Source organism: Gastrolobium bilobum, unplaced genomic scaffold (assembly GCF_033153095.1).
Source record: "Gastrolobium bilobum isolate Gb01-03AN ecotype WA unplaced genomic scaffold, APGP_CSIRO_Gbil_v1 utg28738, whole genome shotgun sequence".
Lineage (NCBI taxonomy): Eukaryota > Viridiplantae > Streptophyta > Magnoliopsida > Fabales > Fabaceae > Gastrolobium > Gastrolobium bilobum.
The window spans coordinates 137,968-155,317 of NW_026898759.1; the positions used below are offsets into that span (position 1 = coordinate 137,968).

At 34.6% G+C, this 17,350-nt stretch overlaps 3 protein-coding genes across 3 annotated transcripts; all 3 read right to left on the reverse strand.

Moving 5' to 3' along the window:
• Positions 1-1,302: 1,302 nt before the first annotated feature.
• On the reverse strand, positions 1,303-3,161 carry LOC133283876 (wax ester synthase/diacylglycerol acyltransferase 2-like). The gene is made up of 4 exons (XM_061480801.1): positions 3,131-3,161; positions 1,922-2,275; positions 1,657-1,794; positions 1,303-1,467 (listed from the first exon to the last, which is right to left on the reverse strand). The coding sequence occupies exons 2-4, from the start codon at positions 2,222-2,224 to the stop codon at positions 1,303-1,305; spliced, it is 606 nt and encodes a 201-aa protein (XP_061336785.1). The 5' UTR covers positions 2,225-2,275; positions 3,131-3,161.
• LOC133283882 (wax ester synthase/diacylglycerol acyltransferase 11-like) lies at positions 3,080-4,010 on the reverse strand. The gene is made up of 2 exons (XM_061480807.1): positions 3,825-4,010; positions 3,080-3,703 (listed from the first exon to the last, which is right to left on the reverse strand). The coding sequence occupies exons 1-2, from the start codon at positions 4,008-4,010 to the stop codon at positions 3,080-3,082; spliced, it is 810 nt and encodes a 269-aa protein (XP_061336791.1).
• Positions 4,011-14,417: 10,407 nt separating this feature from the next.
• Positions 14,418-16,043, reverse strand: LOC133283883 (uncharacterized). The gene is made up of 4 exons (XM_061480808.1): positions 16,019-16,043; positions 15,278-15,333; positions 15,067-15,196; positions 14,418-14,674 (listed from the first exon to the last, which is right to left on the reverse strand). Exons 1-4 carry the CDS (start codon positions 16,041-16,043, stop codon positions 14,418-14,420), a joined length of 468 nt encoding a protein of 155 aa, XP_061336792.1.
• Positions 16,044-17,350: the final 1,307 nt, after the last annotated feature.

The window sequence follows — 17,350 nt, forward strand, 5'->3', positions numbered from 1 at the left end:
TTTTCTTGTCTTTGAGTACACTATGCTAAGCTAGATCTTTTTTGTAGTTAGGTTCAGATAGACCCCATTTGATTCTTTATGCTTATGAGTTAAATTGTGTATGAGATTCTCCTCTTTTTACATTTGAATGAATTTATCTATTTTTCATGCTTTCTATGAGTTTGCTTCTTGTAGATTGATTTAGGAGAATTGTATGACAATAGGGATGTTGGTACATGAACCTTGAGTTGATAAATTCATCATAATCCTTGTGATATGGGAATAGACATAGGGCAATTATGTAATCTTTAAATTATTGATCTTAATGCATGTTTTCTTGAAGAACAACCGAGGAATTAGAATTTTTTCAAGATCACATAGAATTAGGGTAACTAGAAATTGAGCCTTAATTAATTTAGAAAGAATTGATTGACATTATATTAAGAGCAGTTCTTGACTATTTAACTCATAGCATAAAGAAGAGATTGGGGGAAGTAGAACCCTTAACTATGTGTCTTTCTTGATTTTCAAAACCAACTTCTTTTTGATTGCTTGTTTTAATTATGAAATTTTATGTTCTTGATCAATCTTTACTTTAACTTCAAGTTTCTTGTAAGCGATTGTCCAACTAAAGCGTGAGTAGTGAACTAGTGCTTGAAAATCAATCCTCTTGGGAACAATCTCATACTCAAAATACATTTTTATTACTTTTACAACCAATGAACTTGCCGAAGTCGCAACAGTAATATGAAAGAACATCTCCTTAAACTGGTAAATTAAGTATTGCACTTTGTCTTCCAGGCTTTCCACCCTTTCCTCCATGCCTGTGCTGTGATACCAATTGATACGTACAAAATAAATAAATAAATAAATAAGGGAATTTGACTTTGTTTTGGAAGCTTGACCTCAAATAAAATTATGACTTTAATGAGAAAGTCTGACCTCTTGCACAAGTGCCTTTTGGAATAAATTTTCTATTCAGATATTTTATTCATCACAATTGAAAGTTTAAATAGATAAAGTTATCACACAATCATAATCATAAGATACCATAATCCTATAACTATCCTCCACTAAGGATCAAGGTAATCACCCATAACTATCCCACACTCCATTTTCTGGACTAATTCAAATTACCGCCTAAAAGGAATAACAAATAGCCAATTACAACAATAACAAGTTGAAAAAAAATAACAAATAACAAATATAAAATAATATAATTAATAATTAATCATCCATAATAGATATCCTGTTATTTGCATCCCAAGTCTCGCTTCAACATATATCTGTACGTAGAATTATATATGTATGAATATGTCCCAATTAATTTTTGTTGGGTATCTCGGAGATCTCCATAGCTGCCTTGAATATGTCTTCAAAGGCCTTCTCCATAAAGCCCTTGAATTTCTGTTCATCTATGAATCCCTTTAGTGTTCTCAAGGTGATTCTTAATACTCTCTCATAGCTCATAATTGTAATGTTTACATTCTGCAACCATACAAGTAAGCATGTTAGAACACGAATAATCCAAGCTTGTGAGACATTTTCTTATCGACTATAAATCAGAGGTGGTAGCCAAACTTGTTACTCTTTCAACAAGTGTTGCCAAGAAAAGAAAATGTCTAGTCAAAACAAGAGCAAAGAGAATATAATGAAACTTTAAACAAAGAACGATACCTGAGGTCCACCAGTCATGGTGAAATACAAGCCTTTTATAGGATGATTTGCCAAAGCCATTTGTTCTACTGGCCCAAGTATGTTTGAGATAACAATACTAGAGTTCCCAAGAGTGTTGTAGATTGTTTTACCTACAGCCTAAAACACCAATACAATAAATCAGAGAAATTGAACAGAATAAAGCAGAGAAGCTGTATACCTTACTAAAAAGGCTGACTCTCTGAACCAATTAATATAATAAATTAAATTACACATGTATACGTACCTCGGGTCCTCTTAATTTCATCTCAAGATCCAAGAACAGACCTATGAGATAAACACTGAAAGAACGTCTCTTCCTCTTGATTAGTTTACGGGCATTCCAAACAAACTCAAGAGGGTCGGAGATTCTTGATTGGCTTAGCTTAGGTATTGCTACTTGCAAGAAAGAAATTTTATTCCCCCAAAGACTTTTGGCCTCAGGTTTTTGCATTTCCTTGACTGATTGGTAAGCTCTAATATTTCTTGTATTGAGCATTACCACAGCTGTGGAATTGGATGATTTTGTCTTGTTGTTAATCTCTTGCATGTAAAGTCGAATCCCATAGAAGATGATCCCGGAAATCACATCATTTATTGTCTGCATTTGTAATAAACTGTTTGAGTAGTAGAAATCGGTATGTTTGACTTTACAGGTGTAGTATGTTAATGGAATGGAATACGGATCTAGTGAGACAAAGGTAAGGACCTAAACTCAATACAAGAGTCACCGCAAGTGGCTGAGAATCAAGGGGATGAGTTGGGAACGATGGCTTTTGTGGCTGTATTCCAGAGGTAACAGCAAGGTAAACGAGTGTCCAAAACGTGTCTCTTCAATGGCATTAAATTATGGGATATATACATAGGGGTTAATATTTAACTAATCACTTGACATAAACTTAACTCAAGTTATCCCTATGTACTACATGTAGTACAGTGTTATAATGTTAAAGTTGTTTTTTTTTTTTTTTCTTTTTCCTCTGTCACCTTTCAGAATTTGTTTGTTGACGTGGAGAGAAAAAAAAGTAACTTTAATATTATAACTATGCATTATTCACAATACAAAATTAAAAAGGTAGCTGGAGATAAATTTATCTAAAGTGGCTAAAGACATTTTTTTTCTCATATATATATATATATATATAGATTAAAAAAATTCTCCAATCATAGAAAAGAGTGAGCCCATAACAATTTTGCCCTTATAGCCTCACAAGGTGAAAGGCAAACATTTTCACATGGTGCATGGATATATCATATATGTGCATGGGGAATGAGATTAGTATTAAAATAATATTTATCTCACTTTAAAGGTACACACATATGTAACCCCTAATATGAATTTTAGTGGCTGGGGTTAATTGTGTGGCTGATCTAAAACGTATAGTAATAATAATAAATAATTAGTCTAGTTTAATCTGTTGACAAAATTAACGTAGCATGACCTAGCTAATCTTACCACTCCAAGCTTTGACTTGATTCCTTTGATATGATCAAGAGATAATGATATGTTTGACAAGGTAAAAGGCTGAGAATCAGTTCCTTCATATCCAGACCTTATGGGTGTTATGTCATCTTTAGTCATTTTTGCCTTCATTAAGCTGGACCCAAAATCTGATATGGAGCTACAAAAGGAGGAGATATCTGAAGGTAACTTCTTAAACAAGCTTTTCTTTGCATATTGTGAATGTGATAGTGCTCTTGAAGGTAAAGATAGTGGAAGAGAAGGGTCATCAGCTCTTTGTAAACAAGAAAGAAGAGCACTCATGAGGGAATAACCATCTCCAAGCGCATGATGAAGTTTGAAAATTATGGTGCCAGCAGCATTAATTGTTGGATACTTGATCATATGGATTTCCCACAGTGGTTTGTTTTGAGGTGTTCTTTCTGTTAGAATCCTTGACACATAGTCACTAAGATATTGGTCATATAATTCAGATGAAGTTTTGTCAGGAAATATTGGAATCTTTACATGCTCTGCAGGCTTCACTTCAACCCGTTTCCATCTCATTTTACCATCTCTGCCTCTGACCTGTGGTAAAAGTGTAAAACACTCAATTGAATAATAAAAATTAAGAAATGGTCAATATGATGAATTGTCAAGTAGCTTTATGAAATTTTTGGTAGTTTTAGATAAAATGCAAACGTAGTACCATGATAGAGGAGAAGCGTGGGTTTATAGGGAGGAAGACATCTTTCAGCAAAGTTATAGCTGGTGACTCATCAATTGGAATTGCTGTTTCCAGAAAGCTAAAAACATAGGAACAAAACACTGAGCTGTTGAAATATTGTCCTGGAGGACTCACTGGCTCTTGAACCTCTTCATAGAAATTTTCCATTATGGTAGTGTTTGTGTGTTAATGAGAGACTTGATGTAGAACTTCAATAAGCCAAGCCCAGACTGATGATATATATATATATATATATATATATATATATATATATATATATATATATATATATATAGCAGTACGTTGTATAAATTTAAATAAGACATAGAACTATCCTTATCTTGTTTTATAAATCATGTTTGCACACTTAAGCTAAAAAATATATATGGTTTGGAGTTGGAAGATAATTAAGGACAATTGCACACCTAACAAATCAAACTTTTGGGTCGATTACCTACAACATCATGTATACATCTTTCAATTCGATACCCTATTCTTCCTTGTGTTCTGCTTGACTTCAGACTTAGAATGCTTCTGCTGAGTCTTGGAGAATAAAGAAAATATTATTGTAAAGAACCAATTTAACTTAATATTAATGATTTTATATATATATGAAACGTTCTCTCACACACAAGAGTTTATCGGGTTTGAAGTATAGATAATGCATCAGTTTAATTATACTAAGAAATTTCACAAGACCTAAATAATTATTAATTAAATGGGGCGGTAAAGATCGAATCCATAATACTAAGGTTCTGATACCATATAAAGAATCAATTCAATCCAAAAATTTAAAGCTTAAACTATTGAGTAAAACTGCGTTAATAATTTTATATATATATGTAACAGTTATTAAAAGAGTTGCTTTTTTATATGTAACTAACAAAACATTAATCAAGTAATGGATGAAGTAGGGGAGAAGAAATTTGAAAAAGAAAATGCCTTAATACCATCCCACTTAAAGCTGTCAAATTAAGAGTATTCAATTATCCGAGCGAGAGTTAGGTATTCAACTAGAATCTCAGCTTAATTATTATCTCTTTCTATCTATTGTTTTCTTTGTTCGAATATTTACAATTCAAAAAGCTCCTAACAAATTTTAAGCTGTTTAATTTATTTGTGGTACTTTTAAGAAAAAAAGTGTTTTTTAATTAAAAATATATGTTTAGATTTATCTAGTAATTAAATAAGTTAAAAAAAGCCTAAAAAGTATTTCAATATATTTTTTTCATAATTTTAAATAAGTAGTTTCTAAAAAATATACTAGAAGAAAAGTTAAATCGTGTATATATATAGGGTTTGTTTTTTCTAAAGTTACTTTAGATAACTTTATCTAATGTTCATCGAAACGACGTCGTTTTGAGGCAGAAATCATGGTATTTTTGGAATTTTAATTTATTTCAGGGTTATAATAGTCTTTATCATTCTAATTTTTTAATTTTTCAACCCCAAAACGACGTCGTTTTGATGAACATTAGACAAAGTTATCTAAAGTAATATTAGATACTTTTTTCCCACACATATATATATACATATATATATATATATAGGGAAATGTTATACTTATCACCAATTAAGTTTACCAATTCTTTTCACTAAATATTAATCGTTGATTTTCGTCAATCTAACGGTTATAATTTATTGGTCCGTATTTATTAATTAATTATTAATTTTTAATAAATAAATACGACATATTTTCTAAGAGAAAATTTTTTCTCCCGTAACATGAGATAACTTTATTTCTTGCAATCTCAAAATAAGGTCGTTTTGAAATTTCAGAGAAAAAATACATGATATTTTAAAAAATTTATTTCCCCTAATATCTTGAATTTTATCGAAATATTTTATTTTATTTTTTTAAATCTTAAAATGATGTCGTTTTTGAATTGCATGAAATAACTTTATTTTCTAGAAAAACGTTAATCCCTTCTTTAAACGATTCAATATATTAAATTAAAATAATAATAAAATTTAAATTAAATTAAGGAAAATCAGGTTATAAATACTTAACTTCGTTTTACTTTTCCGTAATATAACGGTTGTGATCGGTTGTAGTTGGTATATCATATGAATGGGTGGCCCATACAAAACATAGGAACAAGTACACTGAGCTGTTGAAATATTGTCCTGGAGGAGTCACTGGCTCTTGAGCCTCTTCATAGAAATTGTCCATTATGGTTTGGAGTTGGAAGATAAGGACAGTTGCAGACCTAACAAATTAAGCTTTTGGATCGAATAACTACAAAATCATGTGTACATCTTTTAATTCGATACCCTATTCTTTCTTGTGTAATGCTTCTACTGAGTCTTAGAGAATAAAGAAAATGTTATTAAAAGATTGCTTTTTATGTGTAACTAACAAAACATTAATAAAGTAAGGGATATATTTTTCTTATGTTGTAGGAAAATAATTATCTCGTGTTGTAGAAATAAAAGTATAAGTGAGACCCACAAGTAAGAGAAGAGAGAAAAAAGAATGGTGGGACCCAACCTCTTTTTGTGTGTGTAGGAAAATTGTTTATCTCATGTAAAATGAGATAAGAAAAACCCATAAAGTAATGGATGAAGTAGTTGAGAAGAAATTTGAAAAATAAAATGCCTTAATACCATCCCAGTTAAAGCTGTCAAATTAAGGGGATTCAATTACCCGAGCGCGAGTTAGGTATTGAACTAGAATCTCAGCTTAATTATTATCTCTTTCTATCTATTGTTTTCTTTGTTCGAATATTTACAATTCTAAAGTCTCCGTACAAATTTTAAGCTGTTTATTTGTGGTATTTTTAAGAGAAAATAAAGTGTTTTTTAATTAAAAATATATATTTAAATTTATATAATAATTAAAGAAGTTAAACAAAATAAAAGCCTGAAAAGTATTTAAATATTTATTTCGTAATTTTAAATAAATAATTTCTAAAAAAAATACTAACAGAAAAGTTAAATCGTATAAATATTATTTTTTTTCATTTGTCCATTCACACTCTTCAAATCTAATAATAACAACACACCTTAACTCCCCAAATACAGATCACCATGCATGTGCTGGGCGAGTGTCACATTATTTGCTAATATCTGTCACATGGGAAAGACTTTTTTTTAAGTAAATTTTTTTCTAAAATAAATAAATAAGACATAAATTAAAATACATGATATTTTAAAATTTTATTTTCCCCTAATATCATAAATTTTATCATAATATTGAATATTTTTTTTTTTTCCAAATCCCAAATCGACGTCGTTTTATAATTGTAGGAGATAACTTTATTTTCTGAAGAAATGTTAATCCCTTCTTTAAATGATTCAAGGGTTTGGTGTTTGTCATTTTAAATGACATAAGTTATGTCATTTTAGGAGAGAGATAGACACAGAAAAATGGAAATCATGGGAAAGAGAAAGTGTGTGGTTTTTTTTAATTTAAAATTCAAATTTTCTGTGTCTGTATCTCTCTTAAAATGACATAACTTTCTGTCATTTAAAATGACAAGCACTTTTCCCATGATTCAATATATTAAATTAAAATCATAATAAAATTTAAATTAAATTAAGGAAAATCAGGTTATTCCGTATTATAAAGGTTGTGAGCGGCTTATAGTTGGTTGGTATATCATAGGAATAGTGTTTTAAAATTCCGCCTCATTTCGGGGTCGATCCCTCCAAGCTACTGACTCCCTCCCTCTCTAAGAGGGTACGAGTTAGTAGTTAAACCCTACTCTCACGTTGACTCCTCTAATCCCCGAAACCCTCAAGTTGAACCCTTGACTCCGGGGTCAAAGGGGTCACTGTAATTTTTTTTTTAAAAAAAAATTGTACACAAAATGATGTCATTTGATGTGTAAAAGAAAAAAACAAAAACAAAAACTCTTTGCTGCCTTGATTTAAAATTAGATCTGAAATCTGAATCGTTCTTCTTCTTCTCTTTTGATCTTCTCTCTTTGACTCAGACTCAGTCTTCCTATTCCGATGATCTCCTCCTCTGTGCTGGTTCTTCTTTCCCCACCGTTAATTTGTCCTGTCACCGCTTTTCCTCCGCTATTATCTATTGGATAAGGGATCTCCTTTCACGTACTATTGTAGGTGCATAATAAGAACAAGAAGGGCTTGAGTTTGATGATATAATTTTTCATTAACTTCATTGGAATATATGTTTTATACTTTGATAGTTTGATTAGCTTGTGAATATTGATTTGTATATGTAATTGGTTGAATTATGTTAAGTATGTTAATAATTGGTGGTTTGATTTTTTTAAATTTTTCATATAGAATATATATTTATATTTTTTTAATGTATGAAACCAGGTCAGCGAAGTGATCCCGTGACCTTTAACCTCGGTCGGGTCGATGTTTGGGCCCAGTTTTTATACACTACGAATAGGTGGCCCATACAAAAATGACGAATCGAAATATCGAATCGTTCTCCTACAATATGCTAAACTACATAGTAGGTCCAGTTTGCATCAAACCTATCTATAAGCATTTGGATTGGATTAGGATTATGTAGCACTGTCACATAACCGAGATTTTGAGGAAAGGGGAAAATTGAGAGAGGAGGAAATCACAGAGAGGAAAAGAGAGATTTGTGGCAAAATTCCTATGCCTTTTCTGATTATTCAACTTCAATAAATAGAGATTATGTAAAGATAAACTATAATCGTAACAGAATTTAAATGCAGCAAAGATAAACTCTTATCCTAATAATCCTAACAGAATTTAAATGCAACAAAGGTAAGTTCTTATCCTAATAGAATTCAAACGCCGTAAATATAAACTATTATCAAATACGACTCCTAATTGCGATAAGTCCAAAACGCAAGATAATATAAACAAACTAAAATATAATCAGCCCATCTTGTAATCCTTGAAGTGCATGGGTGTTTTGGTGTCTCTCTTGGGCCTTGTGTATGTTTGGGTTGCAACATCCGCCGGTCCATCAAAGAGAACTTTGTGCACAAGGTTCAGAATGTTTCTAGAAGAATTGCTCTCAGCATCTGGATCAACGGATGGAATGTGATTAGCTGATGCATGATGTGTGGTTATGATCATGTTTTTTGGGTTGGTGGACATGGATAAGGGAAGCTGATTGGGCAAAACACCATTGGCTCGAAATCTTGGGGCGTCTCTCTGATTGGCTGAAGTAGTGGGCATAATAGTCGTTGGGGAGATAACATTGGGTGTCGTGAAATTGAAAGCATCTTGGGACTTGCTGTTCTGAGCGTTGGGCTGATGGGATTTCCCATGAGTACCTTTGTTTGTCTTTGTCCAAGAGTCATTTACACCTTCAGCATTTGTAAAGTCATTAGCATGTGAGTCCAAACACGGTATGGGTGAGACAATGTTGCTTTGAACCTTAGTCACGTCCTCATCTTCTGGTGTATCCTGAGAGTGTGGGTTGGTCAAGTTACCAATTTCACCGGTAGTAAGGGTGACTTCAGCCTCATCCTCCCATGTTGAGCCTCATCCTCCCATGTTGCATTTTCCGGTGGAAGGTCTGACCATTGAACCAAAACTTGTGGGATGCTACGCCTGCGGCGCCAGACGGACCGACGCGAAACGATTGCTACTTGCGTGTGTATCGAGTGTGTCTCATTGGAACAAGGAAGGTTATGGATCTGATAAGTCCGAGCAGCATGAAAAGGACGAATGAGTGAAATATGGAATACTGGATGGACTCGACTTCCCGACGGCAGGCGGAGGCGGTAAGCAACAGAGCCAACCTTCTCTAATACTTCAAACGGACCAAAAAATCGAGGAGCAAGTTTTTGTGATGAACGTCGAGCGACAGACAGCTGGCGGTAGGGGCGCAGGCGTAGAAGAACCATGTCACCGACGTTCAAGGTAAAGTCTTTCCTCTTTTGATCAGCTTGGTTTTTCATATGAGTCTGAGATTTTTTTAAATTTTCCTTTAGTAACTGGAGTATATGGGATCTGCTGGACAACTCTGAATCGATGGCTTCAATGGAGGTTACGCTCATGGAGTACGACAACAAGCAAGGTGGGGTTCGGCCAAATGTTGCTTGAAAAGGGGATGTTCCAATGGATCGATGAAAAGCCGTGTTATAGTGGTATTCAGCCCAAGGTAAAAATCGTATCCAGTATTTTGGATTTTCGAAAACAAATGAACGGAGGTATTGTTCTAATGTTCTATTAACACGTTCTGTTTGTCCGTCTGTCTCTGGGTGGTATGATGAACTGTAACTCAATGTTGTTCCATGTAGCTGAAAAAGCGTCTTCCAGAAAGAACTAGGGAAAATAGGGTCTCGGTCAGATATGATGGATTTTGGTGGGCTGTGCATCTTGCCAATATTCTCCCAGAAGGCAGACGCAACCTTAGCGGCTGAAAAATGCGTAGGAAGAGGCACAAAGTGAGCACCTTTAGTGAGGCGATCAACGACAACAAAAATCACAATAGAACCTTTGGACGAAAGAAGATGAGTGATGAAGTCCATGGTGAGATCAGACCATATGGATTCTAGCGGTGGTAGCGGTTATAAAAGGCCAAATGGTAAGTGGTTTGTGGCTTTGTCCTTTGGCATATATCACATATATGAATGAACTCTTTAACATCTTTCGTCATTGATTTCCAGGTAAAAGAATGGGAAATGCGAGCCAGAGTACGTTTAACACCGGCATGACCACCAACTGGCGATGAATGAAACTCTTGGAGCAACGGCTCGATCAACGTTGACTGGGAAGGAATGTAGATGCGACCCTTGTGGAATAGTATCCCATTTTTCATTGTCCATTCCCTATTTTTATTTTTGGATGACTGTATTTCCCCTATAATCCCCGTTGCATTGTCATCTTTCTGTATGACAATAGCATAGTTAGAAAGTGGTCCTGTGAGGGCTGCAAATAGAGGGACTGGAGGCTCCTCCTCTCCATATTGTAGTCGAGATAGCGCATATGCAGCAATATTACTTTTGCCGGATTTAAATTTAATAGAGTACGAGTACCCTATGAGCTTGGCTAAAAACTTCTGTTGCTCGGGGGTTTGAATTACCTGAGACATCAGGTGATGTAGACTTTTGTGGTCCGTTCTGATGATGAAATGAGACCCCAACAGGTATTGTCGCCACTTGGCAACACTGCTAGTAATGGCAAACATCTCGCGTACGTACGTTGATTGGGCTTGCATTCGTGGAGATAATTTGCGGCTATAGTAAGCCATTTGTTTACCATTCTGCAATAGCACTGCACCTATACCACTACCTGATGCATCTGTTTCAATTTCAAAAGGTTTTGAAAAATCTGGTAAAGCAAGGAGTGAAGTTGTGGTCAGTTTGTCTATGAGGGCTTGAAATGCTGTCTGCGCAGTAGTGGAACAAGAAAAATCTTTCTATGAAAGAAGATCTGTCAAAGGAGCAACAATTTTAGCGTAGTTGCTTATAAAGCGTCTGTAATAACCCGAGATACCAAGAAATGCCCGTACTTGAGTGACTGTTATGGGGATAGGCCAGTCAGTGGTTGCCTGTACTTTGGAAGGGTCAGGGGAAACACCATTAGCAGTGACAATATGACCTAGGAATTGTATGGTATCAGTGGCAAAAGAGCATTTTGAACGCTTAGCATACAATGAGTGGGTACGTAGTGTACCAAAAACCTATCGAAGGTGGTTTAAGTGTTCAGACAATGAGGTTTTGTACACCAATATGTCGTCAAAGAATATGACCACAAAACGACGGAGGAAGTTTGCAAAAACTTGGTTCATTGTTGCTTGAAATGTGGAAGGAGCATTGGATAGGCCAAAAGGCATAACCAAGAATTCGTAATGACCTTCGTGTGTGCAGAATGCAGTCTTGTGGATATCCGAGGGGACCATGCGGATTTGGTGGAAGCCAGATCATAGATCTAATTTTGAGAAAACTGTCGACCCATATAACTCATCTAGCAATTCGTCTATGGTTGGTATGGGAAAATGGTCACGCACGGTGATTGCATTTAAGGCACGGTAATCAACACAAAATCTCCAAGTGCCATCCTTCTTTTTTTAATTAGGAGTATTGGGGAGCTATAAGCTGATTGGCTGGGTTTGATAAACCCGGAGTGGAGAAGTTCCTTTACCATCTTTTCTATTTCATTTTTCTGGAAGTGAGGGTAACAGTATGGTTTAACTTGCACTGGTTTGGAATTTGGGTGGAGATGGATTTTATGGTTAGTGGGGCGATCTGGAGGCAGGGAAGTGGGAGTGACAAAGATATCTGGGAATTCATTTAAGAAGGTTTGAATTGTTGGTAAAGGGTGTATGTCAGGGGAGATTTGGGTTTGAGTAGGTGATAGTGGGGTAGAGAGGCACATAAAACAAGCAGAGACTGATTTGACAGCATCCATTCGATTTAATTGAGAAGATGATACCGTATTAAGGTGGTGCTGGTTTTCCCCTTGAAGAGTAATTAGAGTGTTGGCAATTTGGAAAGACATTGTAAGCTAAGAATAATCAGTTATTATTGGTCCTAGAGTGGATAGCCATTGTACACCCAAAACGATATCTGCTCTTTTTAAGTCGAGGATATAGAGGTCAACGGTAAATGTATGGGACTGCATGGATAATGGAATAGAATAGCAAGCAACGGTACATGAGAGACCTTCTCCGTTACCGACTTGAACCACAAAAGGGTTAATTTGTTGCATTACTAGAGATAGATGGGTAGCCATTCTTGCTGTAATAAAATTATGGGTGCTGCCACTGTCTATTAAAACTTGAACGGGTTTACCAGTGATAGAACCTGTTAGGCGAAAGGAACGTGCTGATTGATGACCAAACAGTGAGTTGAGGCTAATTTCGAGGACAGGTTCAGGTTGGGGTAAGTCATCCTGGTCAATGGTTGGGGGTTGGTCCTCTTTAGAATCTTCCTCTGTGCCCTCTAAATATAACAAAACAGCTTCCCTTTACATTTATGGCCAAATATGGCTGGAAAATCCGGTTCATGTAATCCATGAACACTGCGGGTGCATTGGTGAGTCCAAACAAGATCACCAAATATTTATAATGACCGTATCTCGAGCGAAACACGGTCTTGGGGACATCCTTTGGCTTAACCCGAATCTGATGGCATTCGGACCGGAAATCAATCTTCGAGTAGACACAAGCACCCTTAAGTTGATCCAACAGATCATCGATACGAGGAAGGGGATACTTGTTCTTGATTGTTTATGCTTTCAGATATATAGCTTATTAAAACAGGTATTGTGAACACGACAATGGTATATACAAAGCTGAAATTAAAGGAGAGCGCTACACATCATGAAACTTTCCAAGAAACTGTTTTTGTTGTGTAATATATAAGATGGAGCAATTAATGAAAACTTACTGAAAAAATAAAATTAGGCAAATGATTTGCAACTTAATATTTGATATCTGTAATATGTTCTAAGTATAAATAAGATAATCACGCAAAATCTCCATAAAAAAATTTAAATGTCATGCTTGACAGCAATATAATAAGAAATATGACCAACCGATACTCGCAACAGTTGTAAAATATTTTCCGCCATGCACTTTTGGTATTTGCTCCTGTTAGAAATGAATAATAAACAATATATAAATAATAATATGAAAAGAAAAAATTATTCAAGGGAATTATATAGTGTTATGGAGATGAAATAATTCAGAATTACAATGAAACACCGTTTCTGCAAAAATACTAGTGAATAAAATACTGATTGTGCCTCGAATACTGATTATGCATAATAATAAAAAATTAGAAGAAAAATAGGCAAAACAACAACAGGAATGCAACAAAGAAGATTAAAAAATATTTTCTTAAAAAAAATTGAGTTCTTACCTGATACCAAACAACAATGTTATCTCTTTATAGAAATAACCAAGTATACTACACTAAACTTTGAAATACTTCCTTATAGACTATGTTAAAAGTAGTATTTGTAACACAACCATTTTCATCAAGTATTAGCATCTTCAATATATGCCTGCTCTTTACTCTAGATAGTGCCACATATAATTATCCATGAGTGAAGACAGGCCTAGGAAGATAAATACCAACATGAGAAAGCGATTGTCCTTGACTCTTGTTGATAGTCATCGCAAACGAAACTACCAAGGGGAATTGTCTTCTTTGGAAATTTACTGAAAATGTATGACTTGATGGGCTCATCGTCATTCTAGGGATTAACACAATTTCGCCTATATTGCTTCCTGTAAGAACAATTGCCTTAACAACATGATTCCCCAATTTTGTAATAAGTAATCTCGTACCGTTGCATAAACCTCTTGATTGATCAATATTTCTCAATAGGATAACCGGAACTTTAACCTTCAAAGTTAATTTATGATCAGGAATCCCCGAACATGAGAATGTATTTAAGATCTCAGGGGAGATTTCATCATCCTCAAGCGATGAATTACCATCTTGTTTGAAAACCTTATCTGAACTCAAAAATCTCCTTTCTTCACCAAGGAATCACAGCCATTAAGTGCTCGTTTAACATGGCAACATCACACAATTTAGGAGTTAGAATAGCATGTTCTTTAAAGAACGTCAGATCTAAAATATTATCCATCAGATTCGGTTAGACAAAATCAACAATCTCGGAAAGTGAATCTTCTGACCTTTTCATCAACAATTAATCTGGAATTGTGATAATAGATTCTCCATCAACATCATCTCCAAGATCACCATCTCCTATTTTAAGTAGCCACTCAGAAAATTCTTTTATTTCCAACAAATTATTAGTGCTACTTCCAGAATTCATACGCATATTCTTGGTCAAAGATAACAAATGACAATGGGACCATAGATACGAAGAATTGATTGTTGCATCAACTATCTCTTGTCTACTGCCATGTGGAATGACAGGTAATATTTGCCGAAAGTCACTTCCTAGAACGATAACATTTCCACCAAAGGGCATATCAACACAGCTGGTATCATAAAATCTAAGAAAATCTTAAAGTGTTCTATCAAGAGCCTCAAAGCAAAATCTGTGTACCATCGGGGCCTCATCCCAAATGATTAACTTTGTTTTTGACAAAAACTCTGCCAAAGTAGAATTTTGTTTTATATTACACTTTGAATCTTCAGTGATTTGAATAGGAATACAACATCTAGAATGTGTCGTACGTCCTCCTGGAAGTAGAAGGGAAGTAATTCCGCTAGAAGCAACATTAAGCTCTATTTCAGATCTTGATCTATCAAATGTTGACAGGGTATTCCAAATAAACATTTTTCCAGTACCACCAAAGTCGTACAGGAAAAAAAAAATCCTCCTTTACCTATTGAAACAGCTAAAATTATTTTGTCATAAACAACTCTCCGCTCATCAGTGAGGGAATTCATTAGTCTCTCATGCTCTTCTTTCAAAGAGAAACTGTCATACAACAATTCATCCATCACCAATCTATTCTACATATCCAATAAAGATTCACCGATTATACTCGACATTGATGGGTAATCAGATAGGCATTTACCGTTGCTTTACAACACCTTATTAATTTCTGCAAGAGTTATGTTTTTTATAGACTCATCTGTAAGAAAAGCATCTGAAAAAAGAAAAATACAAAAAAAAATATGATTAACTAAAACAAAGCTGGTGAGGAAAGAAAAATAAAGCGAATTCACGAACAAAGCATAGTGTGTGAAAGTTAACGAAAAAATTTAATCAAATATTATGAATAGTATTATGTATGACACAAAGATGTAATTTTTTAGGTAGGAACAAAAAGAAACTCATTTTTTCCAAGGTCAAATGAAATAATGATGTTGAGCAATCGTATATACAGGGTGGAGCAATTAATAAAATCTTAATAATAAAATAAACATAGGCAAACGGTTTGCATAAACAAATGCATGATACATAACAGAACAAAATTTAATTATAGTGCATAATAGACACAAAAGAATGCACAAAATTTGTTCAGGACAATTACCTTCACGCCCAATTCTTTTCCTATGCCGATAAAAACATCGTCAGATAGTAATTCCCAACATTTTTTGAAAACATGTTGAGGTCTGTTCATTGAGTTCCCAAATAACAATAAAGCAAACAAATTCCTAAGATAAGTTGTCGACCCCCAGGAACTTGCCTCCTTAATTGCATCAATGTACTCATTGTCATCATCCAAATGTCCGAGAGAATATCAAGCATCCTTAAATGTAGGAAAAGGCACACCATTGACAGTTCTCAAATCTTCGTAACTTGTACAACCCTTTTGAAAATTAAGTAACCTGCGAAGATAGGAATCTTCTCCATTATTGGCAGAAAAATGATTTATTCTTCCAATTGAAGATCCTTGTTTTCTGGGATGCCATTCATGCGTATTTTCTTTGTAAACAAATTGAGTTGGATACTCTGTATAAGTAAGATGCCTACCTTCTGGATATTATTTATTTGCATCCATCCAAGACTCGAAAATTGATTGTCTAGACTCTGCCCTAGTCTTGACATCAAATATTGAAGCACTATCACTAAAAACAATGTTTTTTTCATTGGGTAGGTGAAATGGCAATCTCTGAACCGGGGGAACTGTAATGAATTTCAAATCCGAATATTCTCCAAGAAGCTTCACATGCGGATATGTTGGGTTGCAAAAGCTGTTGGGTAAAAATATAGTATGATGAAAACGTTCTTCAGTTTACTAAGAAAGAACACAAGTGTTTTCTTAGTTCAACCCAAGTGCGTAAGTGCACGCATCAAGAAATAAATGGGAGTATTATGCCCAGATTATCGTTCCCACGAGGATAGAACTCTAATTAATGTCTTATACTATTTATAAAGAATGAGAATGAAAAGAAAAGTTAGTAATTGACCTGTTTGGTCAAACGTTCCCTACTGTCTTGACAACGTTCCTCAAGGACAGTAGGTTCAATCAGACAGCAAACAGTTCATCGCTTCGTTATGTATGTCAACCTTCTTGTTTAGGGAAGGAGCAACAATATTCATGAGAGTTTATAGATACAAGATTAAACAAAGAAGAAAATAAAACAAAAAGTAATAACAATAATCAAGAGACAACATGGTGGATGGTTTTAAAAACAATAATAACAGAAAAAACGGATCCACTATTCCATTCATAAATAATTATTTTCTCTACTCAGGACCCAACACTTAAGTATTTGTTCCAGTTTCCTTTCTGCTAACGTCTGATTCCTCAGCTTATGGACTAGATGGCTCACAAGTTTCCATATTCCTATGGCTCCCTTGACTCTAACAGGTACTTAGTGCAGAACCTTAAAATGAACGAGGTGGTCCCTTATTCCTAAGGCAACCAGCGCTACTGTTTCCACAGTACTGCCTTCCCCCTCTGGTTAAGCTTTCTGAAATCCCTTCCTTATGGAAGATCCTTTCTCAGTATGTGTTCGATTTCCAAAGATACACAATGAGGATAGCACACTTAACCAGAGAAACACAAAAACTGTAATACAAGAGTTTCGAAAATAACTTTTTAAGAACTTTGCAGTTTTTCCATTCCACAGATAATTTAGCCCATAGCTACTAGTTTAAACATAATTATTCCAAACTGAAGTCCCATAGACCCGAGATTCAGTTCAAAGATAACG